Source organism: Sitodiplosis mosellana, unplaced genomic scaffold (assembly GCF_009176505.1).
Source record: "Sitodiplosis mosellana isolate CC-2019 unplaced genomic scaffold, AAFC_SMos_1.0 Smas_scaffold_6197, whole genome shotgun sequence".
Taxonomy (NCBI): Eukaryota; Metazoa; Arthropoda; class Insecta; order Diptera; family Cecidomyiidae; genus Sitodiplosis; species Sitodiplosis mosellana.
The window spans coordinates 6,546,087-6,569,243 of record NW_022601438.1 but is presented as its reverse complement, the minus strand read 5'-3'; the positions used below and the strand labels follow the sequence as shown (position 1 = coordinate 6,569,243).

At 37.9% G+C, this 23,157-nt stretch overlaps 1 protein-coding gene across 2 annotated transcripts; it reads left to right on the top strand.

The window, feature by feature from the left end:
- Positions 1-317: 317 nt before the first annotated feature.
- On the top strand, positions 318-23,057 carry LOC129577434 (mucin-2-like). 2 transcript variants are annotated; one of them, XM_055464421.1, is made up of 10 exons: positions 318-427; positions 9,025-9,851; positions 13,704-13,759; positions 16,122-16,368; positions 16,456-16,702; positions 16,841-17,112; positions 17,213-17,430; positions 17,642-18,947; positions 19,170-19,442; positions 19,699-23,057. In XM_055464421.1, exons 2-10 carry the CDS (start codon positions 9,821-9,823, stop codon positions 21,315-21,317), a joined length of 4,269 nt encoding a protein of 1,422 aa, XP_055320396.1. In that variant the 5' UTR covers positions 318-427; positions 9,025-9,820; the 3' UTR covers positions 21,318-23,057. The 2 variants fall into 2 exon arrangements, with proteins under 2 accessions (XP_055320396.1, XP_055320395.1); XM_055464420.1 differs by lacking the exon at positions 318-427 and adding an exon at positions 454-618.
- The last annotated feature ends 100 nt before the right edge of the window (positions 23,058-23,157 follow it).

The window sequence follows — 23,157 nt, the reverse complement described above, 5'->3', positions numbered from 1 at the left end:
GAAGAAAAAAACAAATCCTAAGGTGCATACGATGAAATTCGTCAATTTTTGATGGCAACGGTAGCAGAGCATTTCAAATGCGAACACATCGTTGTCGTCGCAAATGAATGGGGTTCGTGCAAAGTGAAGCGATCTGTATGGATTATGTGCGAAGCGATCATAGTCGCTGTGTTTGCCGTTTGTTTTTGTATCTCTCCCGTATGTTTCGCGTTCGTTGCTGCTGCTGCTGCTGCTGTGTGAATCGCTCTACCACTGGCTGGCATTGCCAATGAAACAAGCCACAAGCAATCGCTCATAGTCTTCAGTCAATTGTAAACTGTTGAATGATAAAGACACAGACTCGAGTGAGTCGTCAAATGTGAAACAGTCAACCAAATCTATACACAGTACTGTGTGGAATTTTTCAAAATTCGAGTGTTTCAATATAGTAAGTTGTTTCTTTTCATCGAAAATTTCGCGCCATCGGTGGCCATCTAAATAGTTTCAACAGTGCCTTGTTAACTACAACAACAAAAAGAAACCGACGACGTAAAAACAAAAAAAAAATAGAATCGATTGAATTGAATTTCCAAGAAAGAAACATAAAGAAAAAGGAAATTAATCAGCGATATATTCAAAGTATGTGAGTGATTTCGGCATCGAATTGTGTCTACCTATTTTATCACTTGATTGGAAAAAAAAACAACAACAACAACAAAAAACGAGAGAGAAAAAACAAAGACAACAACATGACATTATGAGCAAGAATAAATAGAATGAAATACTGTTGGGATAAGAGTTGGTTTCATGAAGAAACACCACATAGAGTAAACGAGAGAGATACAGAAAAAATCAAACTAACTTAACTAAACAGGAAAGAAAAAAAAATGCTCCAGAAACGCATAATTGGGCACGGACTCATGCTACTGCGCTCGCGCTCTCGGTGGAAATACAAACAGTGTGACTCAATTGTGAACTAGTTTTTGATTGGATTCTATTTCTCTCGTTGTCAGTTTTGGTTTTTCTGCCCCATCTGCTTGAAAATGGTTCATTTGTATCTGTCCAACATACACACACACAAACACATCATTTCGGAATAACTGTGCAGTCGACAGACAGTCAACAGAGTGGCCGACACATTCGCATTCGAAAATTAATTGCGCTCCGGACAATCGGATGAAATTGATTTTCAATCAATTGTGTGAATTGGTTTTTTTTTTCTTCGTTCTGGCATTTGATTCTTCGAATGAAACGAGAAATGGGTCCCTTTTTGTTCGAATCAATTATGATTGACATTTTCAAAAGAGAAAAGAACAACAACAAAAACACCGCTATTTATCTCATATGGGAAACTATTCCGAAATTGAGTCAATGATTTCAATGAGATCACAATCGCGCACAGTTATTCAAATGAGACCAATCGCTTCGTATACAGAACTTTTTCCAATTTTGTTTTTGTATTTTTCTGCTATTTTTTTTCGCTGATAAGAAGTGCAAACAAGACCATATTCCACCCACTGTGTCCGCATGTTATCATCGATTTTAAACATTTTAATCAATTCTAGATGTGAAACGATTGATTTGAGGATGTGCATTTTTAATGAGCGCAAAATTCATTCGAATCCGATTCAGTGACGCGATTCAACCCAATTTCAACGCTGAGAAACAAATTGTAATTGCATTGAAGACGAGCTGAAAGAAATGTGCACGAATTGTTTATGTGTTTCCACAACAGGCAACGGATGCAACTTGCTCCAATTGCGTGAGCGTGTGCATTTGTTGGAAAATGTAGCCAGAGAGCATATTCCCATTTACGCATTTCATGGCGCGAGCGGCAGATGGACTACAATCGAATTGTTTGCATTTACACATTAGTTGTGATATATATTTTTTTATCTTCGTTGTCGTCGCCGCCGCCGCCATCGTCATTTCAGTCTTTCATTTTGGCCGTGTGCCAATCGTACGCATTCTCTTTGGACCAATTTCATTTGCGCATCACTATGAATTTAGTCCGGCCAGTCGAGCAACAACTGCACCTGAACACACAGTGCACAACGTGCGCACGATTCATAAAAACGAGATGATGATCCGGTAAAAACCGTTTATTTATCACGTTCTTATTTACAGGTTCTTCGGCTCGTTCATTCGTACGTTCATTTATGCATACGCGCATTCACGGTTTGGGTGAAGTTCTCTCGGACACGCTCTCTCTCTCTCTCTCTCTCTCTCTCTCTCTTTCACTCGCTTGATCTCGCTCTAACGTGCGCGACAATGTTTGCTTGCATTTGAAAGGCGCGTTGTGTTCTTCGGATTCTAAGTCGTATTCTTAGTTTGTTGCTATTTTTAGTGCAGTTTATGTGTGCGTGTATGTTTTTCTATTCCATATCTTTTTGTCTCCAATTCCTGCCATTTAACAAAACTGAGCGGTGTGTGCTTGTGTGAATCCAGTGAGTATTGAAGTGGATATTGTGCGTGCGCGCAACAAGAGAGCTTGCTTCTAAATGCAGGTCAATATATTCTACACGCGAGATTCTCGCCAAAGTGGACTTGATAGTAATTCGTCGTTATCTTCATTCTGAATGCACCGCATTTTGTTGCACTGTTGTAAAATGTATGTGTGTGTGCGCTCGTGCTCTCGCTTACGAATCAAGCCAATCTTCTTCTGCAATCGGAAAATAGTTCGGTGCATCGCTTCTACACACACACACATAATGTTTTAACTATATAAATATTTTTTTTTCCATTATTTAGTTTAACTTCAACGTTGCTGCAGCAGCAAAACAGAATATGTGAACATGATTCGGTCTGTTTTTTTCTCTTTCTTTTTTTTCTCTCTTCAATCTTTGTTGTTGTTGCTTTTTTTTTTGTTCTTCTCCTCTTTATTCCGTTTGTGTGCTCAATGTGTAATGGTGACTAGTGACGAGTAAAATCGTACAAAATTACAGTCACTATGCAATGATAAAACGGTTTTATTGCATACATTGGCATAAAAATGGGTAATCAAGAATTCCGCAAGTGAACATCATGACACATTAAAAGAAAAATCTACTCATCTTGGTCTATCTTATTTCAAATTGCACAGGGACCGGCTGCACTACTTTGATTTTAAGTCAATTTGCACATTGTCCATCAAGTGGATATGTTGCCCATTATGTTGGCCGCTTTTTTTCAAATTGACAAAACAAACACGCGAAAATTGTTTACAAATTGAATTGAACTGAAAGAAGGAAAAAAATCACACAAAATTATTGAATCGTGAACAAACAGAAAAAATAACCCATCATCGAATTATGTGTGGCAACTCGTTAACTGTTATTCAATTAGCATTGCATCGATGCGTTGACCAGTTGAAAAACTGGAATTTCGGATGAGAAAAACCAGCGCGCTCAAACATTCTACTGACAAAAAGCAAGAGAATCGGTTGGTCTGTGCTGAAATCCGGCACGACGTGGAAAAAAATGAAAACATATTTCGAGTGTTTGTGCCGACACTTGGTTTTTTTTTTACTTCACTTTTTTTTTCATTGAATACTTTGAGCGCACAAGAATTGATTTATACGTTGAATGCCGCCGCAAAAATGCCTTTTATTATTATTATTTCAAAAGAGTAGCAAGCAAGAACCTCTCATTCAAAAATATGCACTGAGTCAATGCTACGCAATATTGCCGCCAGTGTGCCATGCATGTGCTAGTTGTAGTATGTGCGTTGCTGTTGCTGTTTTCCCTTCTATCGTGTCGTTTTTCCGAATTCAATTGAAAAATCTAGTGCAAATTGAAATAGGTGAAGTCGAAAACTAGAAAGAGAATCATGGAAATAAACGAGCCCGGCAAGACACTTGAACAGAAGAGAGCAAAACATGCATACGTACGAGAGATATGAATGCAAACGAGCTTTTTTGAAATAATCATACGCAATTTTTATGAGCGCATTTGCAATCATCGACAAAATGCTCCGAAATTTTGTATGAGAATGAAAAGACAAATTACACCCAGCGTACATTAAGAGACAAACACAGACACAACACGAATTCAACACAAACATTCGCGCACCATGTCTGTGTTGAAATGACGGAAAACGTGTGTGCGGGCACACGTTCGCAGTCGACACATTGTGACAGTCATGAGAAAATTACGGCATCTGATCCACATATTCTCTGGAAATTGTCGGCTCGCTGCCAAACGGGAAACATAATGAAAAATGCGCTAAAAACCATAAAATTTGTGTTTTACACGTGAAATGACAAGAGAAAAACGGTGCACACAAAAACGACCAACGACTTTGCTGTTGAATGTGTGGTTTGCGGCAATTGCAAACACACGGCAGCATCGCTGAGCTATTGTATGCGTGCAACAATGAAAATTTGAACACTTGACGATAGGCATTTTTCTTGATCAATCGCGACGGCTGCTGATGCTGTGGCGGCAAGAAATTTATCACTAATTTCCGCGCAAACCTCACCAATTCACTCGACCAAAACAATATGGACAAAAACAAATGGAATCCAAAAATTTTCTTCTTGTTTCATTTTTGTTGGTCGATTTGTTTCCAGCAAATTCTTTGCATTTGTTTTCTCTCACTTGCGATCAATGGCCGTCAAAAGTCTGCTTCGAATCGTGATACAATGATAACAAAAAAAAAAAAACAAATCACAAACGTGCCTCATTTTCCAAATAAAGAGAATCAACGATTAAATCGACAAATTGCGTGTAATTTTGATTTCAGTTCATCATTCGCTTAAGACAAATGGAGAGAAGATGTATCAAATGAAAACGTTGTACTAAATTTTCATCGATGCGATGCATGTTTCGTGCAGCTGTGTGCGTGCGCGCTCGATGAAAACCTCTCAAACTGACTAGCACAAACGAACGAACCGGCTGGAAAATAGCAAATGTATATGAAGCATGCTAACGAAAAAAAAAGAGAGATTCGTTTGTGAAATCGGTGTTTAAATCAATATTCGATACTGATCCGGTGTTCTTTTCCTGATAAAAAGTATACCAAAAACGATGCTTGTTCAATGTTAGAAAAGAGCTTGTCCAATGACAAAATGTCGAAGCCCAAAAGGTGACAACATTTCAACAACTAAACGCATGCCGGTCGATAGATGAAAATGAAAGGTGGCACAACGGAATCTGCAATCGCTGAACTGTGCAAATGCGTTCTTGGTTGACTTTGAAAAGAAAATGACCGAAATGGCGATCAAAAATCAATGCACACACCGTTGGAAAATGTGCCGCCAAACAAACGAAAAATGAGATTGAGCCAATTTTCAAAGTTGATGAAGAAAATAATTATAAGCGAATGTTATAAGTGATGCGATGTATTTCTTTTTTTCGTGTCTAGTTGATGTTTTATTTCGTGAAATGCTTGCCACTTGGTTGATTTTCTTGTTGTTTTTATTTGTAAAGAGCAAAAGAAAGGCCGAGAATGAACATTTTCAACGAAATAAACGTAAAACATCGAAATTTTTCAATTGTTCGATTTAGCTAGAGATTTTCCGTGGTGCTTTTTTTTTATTTATTTGGTTTGGATTTCTTTTTCATCGATTTATCTTCCAATATTTTGTAGTCAACCTGATGATGGAAGATGAAGTGTCTTAAAGCAAAAAAAGAACCGTCTTAAAGTCTTTGAGTTAAAGTCTCACAAATTGATGTCAATAAATGATCCAATTGCATGTGTACACATTGAGAAGAGTATCGATCGCTGTAAGAGGGCACAATCGCACCAAGCTCAATGTTTTTGGATGTGGTTTATTTGACCGAGACTGTACACAAGTGCTAGCTTAACCACGAGCACCAGTTGCATTCAACCCATTTGGGATTATATTACTGGAATCGAATAGGGTCGCTTACCTCACCCGATCATTTTCCTTTGCTTCAGTGATATTTTCGCACTGCTTTGTGTATACTTCACTACAAAAAAAGAGTGAACGACCGAAACGAAAAAAAATTATGAGCCACCTGATGATGATTGGTGTGCATTTGGTTGGCGTTAAATCATAAAACAAAAACTAATCTATATATGCGCCATACTCTGTATTATGTGCGATTATGTGAGCTGCAAATTGGCTAATGATAAAAGTGTTATAAATATAAAATGGTGCAGTGCATAAAAATAAAATATGGTTTATGGTCGTTTGTGTTCATCGCACCGCATCAATTTCTTCTCATTTCGATGGATTGCTTGGCAGCATTTCTCCGAATTCTTGCATGTTTTCATTTGCCGTAAACGAGAGCGAGTGAAGAGTGAGAGAGAGAGAAAAAAACCAAGTGCCACTGTTTCCACAGACGATGTTATAATTTGTGTCAGCATTTGCACTGGCAAAATGCCTAGCTGCCCACAGCCACACTTACATACTCTCTGGTTTTCCGAACAGAAACACTTCTAACTTCACTTCAAAAAGCAAAGAAGCACACTGCTCAAAAAAAGACACACACGGTTGCGGATAAAGAGCCCGTAATACATAAATTAAGCCATTTCCATTTAAATAAAGCTTTCATTGGCTCGTCTTTTGTTTGAAAGTTTGTAGGCAAATGCGCGTGCTCAACGTGTCTAGTGCCAGAGCAATTCCAAATGCATAAATCATTTTGTTGTTTCATTTTGATGGACTATCCGCATTTTGCTGAGCCACTGCCTTTTTTCGGTGGTACACTAGTGCAGTGTGATTGCGATTGAGATAACAACAACAGCAACAAAACGGTGAACGAAAAAACAAAATCACTAAACAAGAAGAAATACGTTTACCGGCCACTGATGAATCAGTGCTTCTGCAAACAGGTGAAGTATAGATCATGCGCCTTAGCATTCAAATGAATCCACCAACAAACACACATCGTGATATGGATAATTGAATTTTTTTTATACGTTATTACGTGAAGCACACACACACACACACTCACACACAAATCGTGTGTTTATATTCAAAAACTTTATATCATTTGAAAATTCTCTTTCAAAAATTTTCATGCTCGACTTTTCACACTGTGTGATCCCCATCGATGGAAACGTAACGCGACGTGCACGATCTTGTCGACGATCGCAAGTCATTTCGGTAGCATATTGCCATTTTTCATTACCAGAAAATATAATACGTGAACGTGTTCGAAAGGAATCGTCGACAAAACAATGAAATATTTTTTTTTTCTCCGTCAAAAAATAGCGCGAGATGAACAAACATGAATATTCAATGGTGATTACATGATCCGACGATGGATTCATCAGCATATTTTGGAGCATTACATCATTTTCATTTAGTCGCCCGGTAATCTCGTTGCATGCGGATAGAGGGGAAAAACACATAGTAAACTGCTCATTACAATACGTTGATATGATTTGTGCTTTTTTCGAATACTTGACCGAAATTTCCATTTTTTTTTTAATTTGCTCACATTTGTTGGCTAACTGAAAGAAAAAAAGAGCAACTGGTTGTTAATTTGGTCTCAATCCTTTTGGATTACATTTATTTCGACACCATTTTGTCTGATGTAAAATCAACCACTGTGCTGATAATAGGAAAAATTTATGGGCCGAATCAGTTCAGCTGTTTAAGCACACTGGCGACGGGTAGCCGGTCGTGCGCTAATAAAGATGTTGTCCATTTACTCTAAATTATACATTGTTTCAGGCCTCGTCTCATGTGTGTATGTGTGTGTGTGTGTGTGTGTGGCGCATGTGTTTCAACTCACTTTAAATCCAAACACTTCGCATTCAGGCAGTGTGAATTGAGAGTGTTGAGTTTTCACTTTTTGTTTTCATTGTCGTTTTTAACCGCACGCGCACGCACACCGCATATCTCTATTTTATCAAAATGGTCATTTTTTATTATTTCTTTTTAAAATTTCTTTTTCATCCATTTCGATTTCATTCTGAAATTCAATAGAAACAAATGCTATTCATTAAAGTGGTTTGTCTGTTTTGTTCTCTCTCTCTCTCTCTCTCTCTCTCTCTCTCTCTCTCTCTTTCACCTGCTCACTTCACTCTAGCTATCGGTCTATATCTTGTCACTTTTCTTTACCATTTCAATTCTAACGTCACGCTAAACAACAAGTAAAAAAATGAAAGAAAATTGGTCATTTTGTGGTTGTTTATGTATTATAACTACAACAATCTAGATATTGTTAGCGTAATTTCGGTGTGCTTTCTTCGCGCGCCGCCGCTACAAGACAAACAAAGCAAGAAGAAGAAATGATGCTAACTACTTGGATATTTGTTTTTTTTTTGCGTCGTGTCTGTTTTTGTTTTGAGTCAAATCGAGAAATGTAATTGGTATTCAACGCCACAGGTTCATATTCATCGGTTTCTATTTCGATGTGCGCACGATACGTGCACATATGCGCATTTCGTCGTCATTGTCGCCGAAGAAAAGTTTTCGTTTATGTTGAGCGAAATGCGAACATGTCATTTGAATTTGGCTCCGGAATCCTGAAAGTGTACGGTTTTTACACGGAATATGTGTAATTGTATGCAGTCCGTGTCCGCGTTTATGCCGAGAATTGCATGAATCAGCCCATCGATAACGGGCCAATGGAAAAAAAAAACCAACAGCAAACGGACAAATCAAAAGCTAAACACTAAACAATAATTTATGTGTGGACCATATTGGTTTATATATCGTGCGTACATAAATACGTGAATGACCGTTTGGTTTCCATTTTCAGCGGAAAAGCAAGAAGAAAAAAAACAACAGCGAAAGAAATGCTCGCGATATTGCACGATTTTGTACATTGGCAATGGGGCAAATGCGGTTTTTCTTCTCCACCAATTGAATTTCGCATGAGAAATGAATGTTGCCTGAGTGTATTAAGAAAAAAAAATCCATCGTGTCGACGATCGACCACCAATACATCGCCAAATTAATTGATACACTTTTCATTGTGTTTTTCTCTTTATTTTTTTTTTTTTCATTTCGAGTCGTCTCTATTTCTTCGATATTCAATATGGATTCCAAAAGCAAATATTTTTGTCGATGGTTTTCCTTGGCGGCGAGAGTTTCATTAATTCGAGCTTGTTTAGTGTCATTTTCATTGAGATATTTTATTTTTTCAGCTAGTGAAGCAATCCGAGAAAAAAACGAAACCGAAACCAAAACTGCTGTGTATGATTTCATCGTCGAGACGACAACAACAACAACAACAGCAGCAGTATCAACAAGAAATCAGAACAAACGCCAATTTAGATGCTTTTGTAGCACAAAATCGAATCTTTCTCCCGCGAAGCACGAAGAAAAAACAAAAAAGCGACAAAAAACGAATGCTTCGACAGCGCACAAAAAATGAACTTATTAAAAATAATTTAGTGTTGGTTCGGTTAGTAAAATAAATAAAAAAATCGAGAAGAAAAAGAAGAAGAAGAAGAGGTAACAACAGAAAATATTGTTTTGTTTGTATGTGCGCGCGCGCGAAACAACGTTAACGAAGCAGAAAAATTGTATGTATTTGCAACGCGATCGGCAGAACGATCATCCAACAGAAAGTAACAGCAAGCATAACAACAAGAAAAAGGTAGACGAAGTCAAGTGAATTGGAATTTGTGCGGATTTTTCGGTTTGTTGTTCGGTTTGCTTGTATGAGGAATCGGTTGTTGTGTGTTTTTTCCTTTCTCGGACGAACAACGCACAAATACACCCAAACGAGTGTTTGCGAACAATTTTCCCATATTGAATCTTGGTTGGCGTGCAGTGTGAATTGATTGTGGTGCACGTATGTGCCCATCAATTCCACTATTTTGATACACAAAAATTGAACCAGACTATCAGAACACATACACACACCCACACCCACACACATAGATAAACAACCAACAATAATCATCGCTCATTGTTCGAACGACTGATTTTCAAACGATGAATTCGTTTTGGATACACATTTTTATTGGTAAGTGATTGTTTTTTTCTTTCTATGTTTGCTATGTTTTCAGTGAATTTCTTCAATTAGCCATTTCTTTGTGGTCTGCTTTCGCTTGCACTTCATTAGTAATCCATTTATTACAATAATTTTAAAAATATTTGAAACGAAAAAAAAAACAAAAATCGCACCTCAACGATAACAACAATTTTCGCCAATCGTTTTCCTGACAGTACATTTCTAACAACAATGGATTAATTAATGGATTTATTTTTTGCGCGCAAATTCCAAAAATGATTTACATATGTATACCGATATAAGGTTAGGCTCAATATTTTCCTTCCGGCCACTTGTACGTACGGTGTACATATTTTGACAGTGGTTTTTCTTCAGCTTGTTAAGCATGTCTATGGTTGTCGGCACCATATCACGAACGCCATTGAACTATGACTATCGAAATGTGGGTCGATTCTCAGAAGTCACATATTGATGTTGGACCTTTTTGAAAAATCAGAACGATCTTATAATCGAATCGAAAGAAAATTGAAAACGTCATCAATTCAAATGATTCTCATTCGATTCGGATTAAAATCAGCAATAAATCAAAAAGGTTTAAATAGTTTTATTGAATAGACGGCAATCAATCATCATACGAATTAATTAAGCCATTTCATAAGTATCGAAGACAATTCAAATCAAACGCGGATGATTTCACCGATTTCTATTGGAGAATCGTCAATTTTTTTAGCCATGGAAATGAATTTGATTGCCGAGCGCACAATGTTTGTGTGTGTACACACGTAAAAAGCCATAAAGCCTCCTTATGTATATCACCCCGATTCGAACAATGGCTTTGTTTGTTAAATTTATTACAAAGAATGCAATAAATTTTATCGGATGTTTGAAATGCCGTACGGTCTATTTTAACAATGCATCCGTGTTATGATGATGACAGCGATGACGTTAGTGACACCACTGAAACTAGCTAACTGTTGTCGACGAATACAATGGCAAAATTGCGACAAAACTTTTCAATTTTTACCCAACAATATCCAAGATCACTGTGCTTCCGCGTTTTGTATTCACATCGGGTGCGAATGGTGCTTTTCTCTCTCAATGAGAGACACTCTCATTCTGTATGTCGCACGAAATTGGATTTGAATTTTTTGTTAAATAGTTTTCCCCCGCGTGCGTGCGTACCTTCGCGCCAAAGAAAGAGTTCAAGAAATTTGCACCAGCGTCAGCGTGATAAAATGAAATCGGTACGGTACGTCGCCAGCTGATGGCGTAGTCGTATACAACAATAACAGCAAAAACAACAACAACCGCAAAAAACGGTGCTTGTTCACTCAATAGACACGATTGTTTCTCTTTCATTCTACCGTCGTATGTTTGCTTTGATGACACTACTTTCGATTTCACGCCATCGTGAAAAATCAACCGATCTCATGATGCGCCCGTTTCGTTCTGAGTGCGATCAACGAAAACACTTGATCACCTTGTTGTGTGTTTGATGATTGCAATTGCTAAATGTGGCAAAATGAAAAAACAACAAAGAAACGTTTTCATTTCCAAGACATGCGCGACGAAACAACAAAGAATTACTGGTGGCGGTGATAAATGGTGGAAGCAACCGCAACAGCATCAGCAAAAATGTATTAAACGAGCGAGAAACAGAAGAAATAGATGATGGTATTAAAAACAGACTGCTAAACAACACACGCATAAATTATGGTTTGCCACTTGAATGAAATACAAATGGGTTTAAAGCGATTGCTGATGGTGGCTTTCGATGATTTTCTGTGATGGGAAAATGAGCTCTTTGTGTTTTCATTATGGCAATGTTGATGTCGAAGAAAGCCTCCTCATCTGAACTTGACTTGAATTTTATTTTTATTTTTTTTTATAAATTTTTCGTTTTGAATTTCTTCCCTCTCTGCTCGGCCTCTCTCTCTCTCTCTCCCTCTCTCTCTATCTCGCTGTCTGCGCACAAAACAACCATTCTTCACTTCAACAAACAAGCAAATCCATCGCCGTTGAAGCCTTCATCATTCATTAAACTATTATCATTCAAACGATGCTCTCCCTCGTCACAAGTATCATCATGTAACATTGGGATAATCTGCAAAAATAGTTGGCATTGCAAGAGATAAGAAGAAGAAGAAAAAATAATAAACACTCAATGTGCCTTAATGACGGCATTTAAGCAAAATCATTTTTACCGTAAATGTGTGGCATTTTTGCGTTAAAAACTATTAAAGACCACAATCGAAGCTGTTAACACTTTAAATGAATAATCATAATGAAGCAGCCGAGAGTTGAGAGAAAAAAAAAACACAGTTTTTATACGAGAAAAAAAAACAACAACAACTAGAAGCGAAGAAACAAACAAAAAAACTGAGGCAGTATTCGCACGCTCATATTATAAAGTATGGCATGTCTAATTTCATTTTGTACGTTTTAATTCATCATCGGCAGAAAAATGAAAAAAAAAACAGTAGCATACAAAATGTATGGCAAAAAATAGTGTGCGGCCAAGATGTGTGCACTTAAATCCCTCTTGCGCTGAACTACACAAATAAACGGTGCGCGACGTGCGAAAATTGGACGTGCAAAACGAGAGAGATGAATGAATAGCCAGAGAATCAAACAGAAAAAAAAGTCCGATCAAAATAAACACACGGTTAAACAAGATTAAATGTATTCAAAAAGAATCATATCGCTCTTTGGTTATAAATCATAGTTTGGCGAGTCCGTGCGAGTGAAGACAAAACCACCCATAACATGAGAGATTTTTGAATTACGTTCCGCCGCTGGCAATTTTCATCATTCGCCAAACACAACGAGCTGTGAAATCGTACAATTCGCTTGCTCTCTCTCTCTCTCTCTCTCACTCTTCGTCTCGCTGCTCTCGTGCTTCAATTGAATTAACATATTTTTTCTCAGATTTATATGTATCAATTTGATGAAATCGGTCGAAATTATAACCGAAAAACCAAACTCACCAAAAAATCACCATTTCAAATGCTAGTTATTACCTTAACATTTTCCACTAAATCAATGCTTGATGGTTCAATTACACACGAAAATTGATCGAACTTTTTTTTTTCTTGTTGTCTTGCATTTAAAATTCTAATGGCGACGCATTTTCTTGGGCCCAATAGCAAAAATGCGTGCTTTGGCAAAATGCGGTTGTGCTGCAGCAGCAGCAGTGAAAACGAAACTTACTCACCCGTTTACCCGATTTGAACACGCGTGATTAAGTGTAACACACATTTTATATACATTCGCTTTACGTGTTTGTTTTTCGTTGATTTAGTGTGTCTAATAATCAAGCATTAAACAGGCCAAGAGTTGTTGTTATTGTTTGGTGCGTGTGCGCACACATTTCAGAAATTAAGACCATTTAATTCGCCATAAATAGAAAAGTCAGCGAAATTCTCATAATGTTTCGAATAAATGGTAAACACACACACACACGTACGTACGTACACACACCAAAATGCAAACAACAAATAAAATTAGAAGCAAAGCGAAGAGAAAAAAGCCTGCACATTGAAATTCGCAAATAAAAATATAATGATTTTTATGTCGAGCACAAATGGCACAAATTACACACTCATTTCGAGCGAATTGCTTCAGCCAACCAACTGAATAACAACGGCAACAGCAACAGCAACAGCAACTGGAAATGGATTTTTCATAGCCATGTCAATAGATTTCAGTGCATTTTTCTTGCTGTTGTTGTTACCGTTTCACTCTCCAGACTCTTCTATTATTATTTTTATTATCCATAAGCTGTTTGTTCATAAATTCATTTTTCTTTCGTCTGTTTCAAATAAATATTTTTTGTTTAATTTTTGCTGTCTTTTTTTTTTACAGGCGCCGTTGCTATTTTACACAGTTGTTCATGTGAAAAACGTCTTATTGAATATGCGGTAAGTATTTTGCGTACCAAGTCATTCGGTTTTCCTGTAGACACTTTATAATCATTTTGGTGTGTCTGTGTTTTTTGCCTGCCTTAAATTCATATAACACGATTCTATATATGCAAAGCATTTCAATCATTTGTTTTTTTTTGTCTGTTGGTTTTCTTTCACCAAGCTTACACTTTTATTACGATAATTTGACATATCGTGGGACTGTGTTGCCAATTGCAATATGAAAATAACGACGAATACATATATGTGTGGCAGTGAATACGTGTGATTTCTTCACAGCCTTTACCATTTTTCCGATTATGCACATTTTGCGATATCAAAGTACTATAATTTTGTGCAATTCGCAATCAATATTATCCGTTGTTGTTTCAAAACGTCATCATTTCTCAATGACAATAGCAACGGCAAAGAAACAAAAACATACACACACGATACAGCTCATTAGAATTGACAAATGCGGTGCAAAGAACTATGTAATACATGAAATCATAAGTCACTCTTTCTTCAGTCAATTGAATGCAGCTTATTTCAAGATCAACTTAACTCAATCGTTTTTTTCTTTCGATCAACGAATCGTTTCACTCTTTTTCCTTTTAAGATATCAATCGAAAAGGGGCGATTTTTACACAAAAAGCTTTCAACGAGATACATCATTTGAAATAGAAATTCGGTCGATAAAGTGGTGCGATAGACTGAAACTGCGTCGATCGTTATTAGAGCAACAATAGAATAATGTGAAATCAACGGATTTTCAGACAAAACAATGGTTCAAATGAACTTGAAGGTCTCTTCTCTCGGTATGCGTGTGTGTGTGGCAATTTTTGTTTTCGGGTCACCATCAATAGGCCGATTATTCCATTCATTTGACCAATTATTATGTCACGAAAAATGTTTGTTTTGCATGCGTCGCTGAAACGCCCCGTGATAACAATGACTTGCGTGTATGATTTTTTTTTTGGCACAAATTCACTCGAATAACAAATTCGTGTTGCACCGATGAAATTTATTGAAACGGTTATTTGTCGTTATTTGTCTTTATTAGTTTCCTGTACATGCTTTTCTCTCTCTCTCTCTCTCTCTTTGATGCCTGACATTCACAAGTTTATTTGTTGCTTCGTTTTTCTTCTTTTTTATACGTTATTTGAGTATTTTGAGATAAATGTCTGGAAACTGGTCTCTCTATCTCTCTATCGCGAAAATGTGTGCAAAATATGCTGAAATGTGTTTACGTCTAAAAGAAAGTAATGCGCGCGAAATGTATGAATCAAGAAATGCATCGTGATCGCCCGATGCGTGTGTGTGTGTGTGTGTGTGTGTATGGATGCGCGAAATGTGCCGCAAGATAATCAGAAAGTTGTGTGTTTCTTCGGGGCAATTGACACAGCAATGAAGAGAGAGAGAGAGAGAGAGAGAGAGAGAGAGAGAGAGAGAGATATGAAAGAAAGAGGATGCATACACGACTAAAACACTGACGTATTTGTTTTCTTCTCTTCGTTATTGATGACTCTTTGGTCAATATCATAATATAATAAAGATTAAACAAGTTTTCGATTGTTGGCTATAGCAGAAGAAAATGATGATGAGAAGAGTAAGAGAAAAATCTCGCGCGTGCAATTCTTATCCGAATGTTTGCATTGATTTAATGATTGCTGTATCATTGTTGATATTTCCATGTTGATTAGCCACGAGATCGTTTTCTGCATTGAAATCACAAATAAATGATCATTACTATTATTACTAGAAGTGATTGCAGAGTACGTGTGTGTGTGTGAACGTACAAATAACCGGAATTCATTTTCGGTATTGCTGACATCGGCAGCAGCGACGGCGGTGGCGGTGACGATGGACAATGAGGAATACGGCACATTCACACAGCATGCCATTTTAATGGCAACCGCATGATAAAAAGTATCCGGTAAACGGGCCGTGTTTTTGTGTGTAAATTTGATGGGTTCGCATTAATTGCCGTCGCACATAATTTCTTCTTCCCGATTCTTTTCCGCATTTTATGGCCGCACAGCCCAAAAAAATGCCAAGCTGCATCAATTTTCTGTCAAAAAAAAAACCGCCTCCAATGCAACTTTCACATCATCGCGATGTCACAGTCGTTAATCGAATTTGAAACTTTGTTGTTTTTTCATTGCTTTTCGGTATGAACATGTCGCTGAGATCAAACTGGCGTAGTTTTTTGTCTGTATGGAACAATCAGCCGTTTTCATCGGTTATCAAACCGGAAGACGACTCGCAGAGAACGCCAACTGATTTCAGCCAATAAGTGTCGGATTTTTTTTTAACGTTCAAAACTGGTTTAGATGTCTGTTGACCACGACATAATTTTTTGTTTGTTTTTCGGTTGTAGCCTCCATGGCAGCCTGTAGCAATACCAGCGGCAGCTCCACAATTAATCAGCATTGGAAATTTTGACGCTACGAATAAGGCGCAAATCGCACAAATTGCCCATCACAATGCACAAATACTGCGACAAATCAAAGGACTTCATCCACCGGTGACGCAATACTTGAATCCATTCCCCGTTTTTCCATCGGCCAATTCACCCAAACATGTCGTTATGGCAGCCAGCGCTTTGCCATCTCATCATGGTAACGGTAAATTGTGTTCAAATCAACGTTTCCGATTTATTGAATCAAAGTGAATTCCATTGAAAAATATTTTTATTCTTTTTCAACTTGTAGTGCCAACAACGCAGCATCTTCTATCGAGCAGTTCGAATGTTGCTCAAACGGTGATGCCACAAACGATCATGAAATCATATCTTGGTGGCAAGCCCACATACATCAGCGCTGGCAAACCATCCGAATTTAAATTCTTCAATGGAATGGCATCCACGTCAAAAGTTCCGCCTGTTTTTCTGAGCCAAGCCAGTAGTAGCATGCCTTCGTTGCAATTATTCACCACCACAAGCCGTGTGCCAATGTTAAGGTAGGAAAAAAATTCGATTCAGTCATTTTGCATGCGTTAGATTGAAAACATATTGAGCCAATCTGGTGTCGCTTTTAATTTACATTTGAATAAAAACTAAAATTGGTTTGACTTTTTTTTCCAATCGGAAATCCACAGAGATGTTACGTTGAGTTCACCATCGTCGATGTTTAAATCGACTCAATTGCCCAATCCACCGAAATACCAACCACACATGGCATTTGGACCCGCACACCGGCCAGCTCCACCCAATCAAATTCCCGGCCAAATTCTCTCATCGTTCACGCATTTTGGACCGGCCGCACCGCAAATACTACGCGGCGAACCGAAACAACGTATTCGAGCCAATTTCCTAACAGCACCATTTGACCACTATCATTTTGGCCAAACGCTTGGCAATCCATATGCAGGTTAATAGATTTGTCTTATTTCCACCGCGCTTTTTTCTGCCTTGTTGTTTTTTTTTTCACTTAATGATTTAAATGTAACGTCTTTTTATCATGTTTCTAGGTCATTTAACTCCCGGCGGTCATTTTGTAGCGAAGAATAATTTTGCAAATTCACTGTATTTCCCTCACAATGGTCTCGGTTCATATCAACTGACCAACACATTCATTGCAAGCCCACAAAAACCAAACTCACAACCATTTGTGCAATCACCACAACAGCATGGACCACTTGCACAGCCAGTTGGCCCACCACAATTGCCCGAAACTCAACCATCTTATGTAAGTGATTGAGGAAGATTTAATTTTGATAATTTTTTTTAATTTACGTAATTTTATGATTAACAATGTTCATCAAACATAAAAAAAAACAAATGAGAAAAATAGATTGAAGTATCCAGTCGAAAATACTCTCTTTTCGTATCGAATATTCCCATTTCGTTGCAAATATAAAACCGATATTGACTCAAAACATTCTACATCTTCTCCGCAGTTACCGCAATTACCAACTGTGCCGCCAAGTGTTTTGTCACCATTCTTCCAAGTGCAGCAAAAGCAACAAGAGCAATCCACAACCGCAGCACCGCAAATTATCCAAGAATCACCACAAAACAGTTATTCGAATACATTCCTGTTGAACGATGAGTATACAATCAATTTGGTACCGCCACCACCATACAAACACACCGAATCGACTCGATTCCGATTGCGTCAACCGCCAGCCTCAACGTCATCCGCACTCAATTCCGTGCCAAGCACAAATTCAACGCCAATTGGTCCACCAGGCAACGATGTATTCGACGATGAACAGAAAAAAGCAATGGACATTCTAACGAAGTACAATATTCCGGCAATTTCACCATTGCAAGATGCAAACCGTTTTGCATATAATTCCGGTCAATTTGCACATACCAGCACAACAGCACCGACTCCATCGTATTCCGATGAGCATATATTCCAGCGATGGCCGGCAAATGATAATATTCTTGCGAATTCACCTTCGTTCACCACGGAAAAACCGAATATCTTCCGTAATTTGAATCGACCAATGGAAAGTGAATATCATCAGCACAAAGTAATGCATCCAGGTTATACGGGAGCACGGCGACCATTGGCACCATCTACCACACCATTCTTACCAACGCCCGATTCATTGAACAATGCAATCACACATAGTTTCTTTACCATTGAAGATGCAATTACAATCTCACCACATTCACACTACAACCGGCGACCGGTAAAGCCGACGAATACCAATGAAATTGAAGCCAGTATCAAACGACCATCGAATGATATCTACACGGAATCCGCTTCAGTTGATCCATTCCCCGATTTCGAAAAGAATATCGGAGAAGAGATCGTAACAGTGCCACCACCACCACCATCACCACCATCCACCTCAACACCACGGCCACGCAATAAATTGCGCCGCAAGCGCCCACGACCAACAACCGAAAGCACATCGACCGTTTATACTGAACCAAATAACAATCAAATCAAATTGTCCGATTTCGATGAACCAAGCAATGAAGTGTTGGCCACTGAAATGCCGAAAAATCATAAGGAATACACGGCCACCAGAGATCGCGGACAATTGATTCAATACACCAGAGAAACAACGACCGAAGTGCCACGTGAATCATCGACAAGCGGATATCGCAATAGCAACCGTGTACGAAATCGAACACGCATTTCAACACCATTCGAATCACGATTCGAGTCAAGCACAACCGCATCACCACTCAGACCAAAACGACCATATAATCCGGAGAATCGACGACCAAACAACCGTTTTGAAGGTAATTTTTTTTGGGGCAGGAAGAACATAAGATGATTCTTTGGGGAAAATTTTATTTAACATAACATGAACATTGTCTGAATGTTCTTTGAAAAAAATTGGACAAAAATGCTATCGAAGAATTTGGAGAAATGAAAAAAATATGAACCAATCGGTGTAGATGTTATTTTTGAGTAAAAATGTCCATAAAAAACGATGAATTTTTCGTGTTTCTGTTCCACAGATAATAAAATACAACGCCAACGACCACTAGCTGAAAAGTCCACCCGGGTTCCGCTTGAGGAAAACGAACAAACCACAATTGGACAACGCGAGTACAGTCGACCATCGCGTAGACCATTGACAACACAACAGGCCATTCCAATTTCGACAACGTTACAGGATGAAACCGAAACCCATGACTTCTTTTTGGACACAAAACTTACGAACCGAATCAGAAACAGTAGCCCATCATCGGTTATAACCACATCTTTGCTAACACCGACCATTGATAGTGGTAAGAGCATTCAATCAATTTTCAAGTGCGAGAGAGTTTTCAATTTATGAACATGTCTCGATTGGATAAAAAGTATTTATTGCTCACAACTAAAGAGCAATAGAGAATTTTTTTCTCATTTCCCAAAAATGGATTAATGTTTTTTATTTAAAAAAAATGAAATTTTTCATATGAGAAACCCTGAAATTGGTTTAAAAACATGGAAAAATATTTGTATCTTGATTTGAAACACATTTCCTCCCTCATTTTTTTTTAGGTCGTCTCGACGACATCCAATCAGTATTGTCAACTCGATTGAATATTGCAAATGAGCCAATCTCAACGCATGAACCAGAAGATTCAACGAACGGTGGTGAGGAAGAAGCGGGCACATTGGAGCCACAAACTCCGGATAGCATATCGTCATTTAGTAGCCCATCGTCATCAGCATCGACATCAACATCATCAACATCAACGATCAGTTCAAGCTCAACGTCATCGGAAAAGAGTGAAATCAGCAATGAATCGATAGCGTCGCCCGATTCGGGTCCCGTTTACATTCGTGACGAGAACAAACTTGAGTTGGGCAATTTCCGAACTCGGCAACGCATGCGAAACAAGGAGAAAATCTTGGAAGCGGTCGCTGCTGCAACATCTTCACAAACGAAAGCGGTTACCAAAGATCGTGGTCATGGATTTGCCCATCATCAAAACGATGTGAATGACATTGAAAATGAATCGTCTTCAACTGAAAAAGAACCGCGGCTTCGTGTACGATTGCCGGTGTACAAAGCTGGTACGAAGCAAAGCAGCGAAGAAGTGCAGTTCAGCAATGTTACAAAAGCAATTCGATTGAATGGAACGAACAAATTCGATCCAAAGAATCGGCCACGGTTCAGTATCAAAGAGTACAGACAACGAATGAGCTCAACCACACCAACACCCGATCAATCGTCATCGAATATTGTTTCAACAACGGCATCATACACACGACTTCGATTCCCAACACGACAACGTGTTCTTCCATCGGAATTGAAGAATCGAACAGTAGAATCGAACAAAATCGATGAAAAACCGAATATAATTTATCCAGAAAAGTCGACGGCCGAACCATCATCAACGGAATCGGGTGTGTCAACGGAGACAACACGAAAACGCTTTGTGCCAAAGGATCGTTTTAGCAGCCGATTGAAAACGACCACCGAAACCGTGGTCGAAGGTCAAACAAATTCATCGCCCACCACACCATCGGTGACTACGGCCAAACCACCAGTTCGTCGTGTAAGCACCAGACGAGACTCACTGATCAATCGCAACCGATCGAGTTCAACCACCACCGACAATCCATCCGACACATCGAGCACCGTATCACGAATTCCAATAATTCGAAATGGCACCGTTCCACTGAGACGCCTCCAACCACCAAGCCTGCGGCAACGTATTCAAACCCAAAAGAAAAAAGAGGGCACGTCATCGACAACCAGCACTGACGAATCGCTCAACGATTTAGCTGTCGAAGGGTCATCCGAAGATAAAGTTCGATTGAGCAGCAATGAAGTGGTGCCAAGCAGCACCAGCACCAGCACTGAAGAATATAAACATGAAACAGCGATTATGAAAATCGCCAAAGACGATCATTCCTATCGGCCGTACAAAGAGAAAGCGACAACGGAAAAAACCAAAACCGAATCATCAAGTTCAGAGAACGATTTGAACGACAGCCCATCCGAGCAATCGGAACGCGTTGCTGAGCTCACAATATTCGGCAGCAATCAATTCAATTCGGTGAATACGGGAAGCGCATCACGGCGCATTCCCGGCTATTTCACATTAGCCACTGAAGATCCAATTTTACCAATCGAAGCCTTTTTCCCCCAAGTCAAACGAAATAAGTAAATGAAATGAATGAATGAAAGAAAATAGGAGTAAAACAAACCTTCTAAGTTCCGAATCGCGCTAATTTTAAACACGAACGCTTTCGCATACGGAAACGCGTTCCTCTCTCAAATGTTAACGACCAGATCGTAGAATTTTCGCTTTTTTTCCCCTTTCTCTCCTGATGTGAAAAAGTCGAACTTTCTTTAGTAGAGATACACCTAAAACAACCATTTTTGCATCTAATGCACAATTTCGGAATAAATTTGAAAAATAACGTTGAATAATGAAAATTCACGACGTTTGAACCAAAACTAAACTTTTGTTCCGAAATTATGTAAATTTCCCTTGGAACAATTATTTCACAACCAATGCAAAATCTTTGGTATTTTTACATTTCTTGTGCATTAAACGAACCAGAGGAGAAAAAAGGTTGATGAACAACAAAAAAACACCACTCACGACTCTCTGAACGATATACCCAGCTCAAGAACACAGTCTTAATTTTTTCGATACATGTGAAAACGAAGATTTTCGTTCGATGAAAATTTACCGTTATCCACTTAATAATCGCAAAATGTTGAGGAACAATTGTGGCTACGAATAACGATGCAAATACACTGCAAAATATTGTTTGAACTTAAACATAAATCCATGATCACCACCGTAAAATTCCCAATCAGAATGGCTGCTAATTCCACACATATTCCAATGAAATATGTCACCAAAATCAACAGCACATTTTTACATCGAAATCAATCCCCAACACAACAATCAAACTACACATCGAATAAATACATCCATCCGATCATAGACCGCGTCGAGAGTTGAACTGCTGAAAATAAGATATCCAAAGCTAACTAATTTGTTTCTTTTTTTTTAGAAGAAAAGAAAGCATGAAATCATTGAAAAGAAGCACGTCTAGGCATTAGGAAAAAATAAATTCATTATAAAGATAATTTTTAAGTAGACAATAATTTCTTTAAAAAAAAAGTAGAAAAATTACGCAATCCAAAAAAAATACATCCCTTGTAACATTCGAAAATCGATAAGAAATGAAATGTGTATGTTATGTTAATTAATGTAAAGCATTAAAAAAAGGCATCAATTAGATATTTATCTTTAATTTATACAACGACTGGCTTTTGACATGTTTTTTCATACGAAGCCACAACGAAAATACCTTTAATTGAAGAAACAGAAAAAAAACACGACAAAGCAAATTATTTTTGACGTGAGCGATTGAAAAGGTGACTCGTGCGCGCAATATTTCAATTGATTTTTTCAAAGAGGAACAAATCCGTTGCACTTGTCATACGAAAACGAAATCGGAAATTTTTCACAAGTTGCCGATTTCTAGTTTTCACAATATTTGTTTGTGTGTTTTTTATATGGAGACAACGATTTTGTACTTTTGTGATAAGTGAAACCTATTAAACATAGCAATCGATACGGCATGTTGTTGTTTCTCTTGTAACGATTGAACAACTTAATTTATAAATCTTTTTTTTAAACTAACTGTTTCGATGTTTTTGTACATAAAATGGAAAAATGCTAAAAAATAACATGAATAATTAGACAATTTATATGTAAAAGAAGAAAATAAAAAGAAAAAAAAAATAATGTCAACAGCAACAACAATGAAATCTATTGATCGATTTATCATTTCATTACATTTGATAGAACAAGAGATAGAAATTGCATGTAAAATTATCGATATTTTCTAAGCAAACAGAAAAATTATGGATTCTAATAAAATGACCAATGAAAAAAAAAAATACAAAACCAATTGCGTTTTTCTAAGAATTTTTGTTTTAATATAATTTTTTAAGACGAACAAGTTTTACCGCAGTGTCGGGAG

What these genes read in the sequence shown, in the direction of transcription:
- LOC129577434 (XM_055464421.1), top strand. Translation starts at nt 9,821, where the DNA reads ATGAATTCGTTTTGGATACACATTTTTATTG. An exon ending in AACGTCTTATTGAATATGCG is followed by an intron (nt 13,760 to 16,121) that starts GTAAGTATTTTG and finishes TTTCGGTTGTAG; the next exon opens with CCTCCATGGCAGCCTGTAGC. An exon ending in AACACCGACCATTGATAGTG is followed by an intron (nt 19,443 to 19,698) that starts GTAAGAGCATTC and finishes ATTTTTTTTTAG; the next exon opens with GTCGTCTCGACGACATCCAA.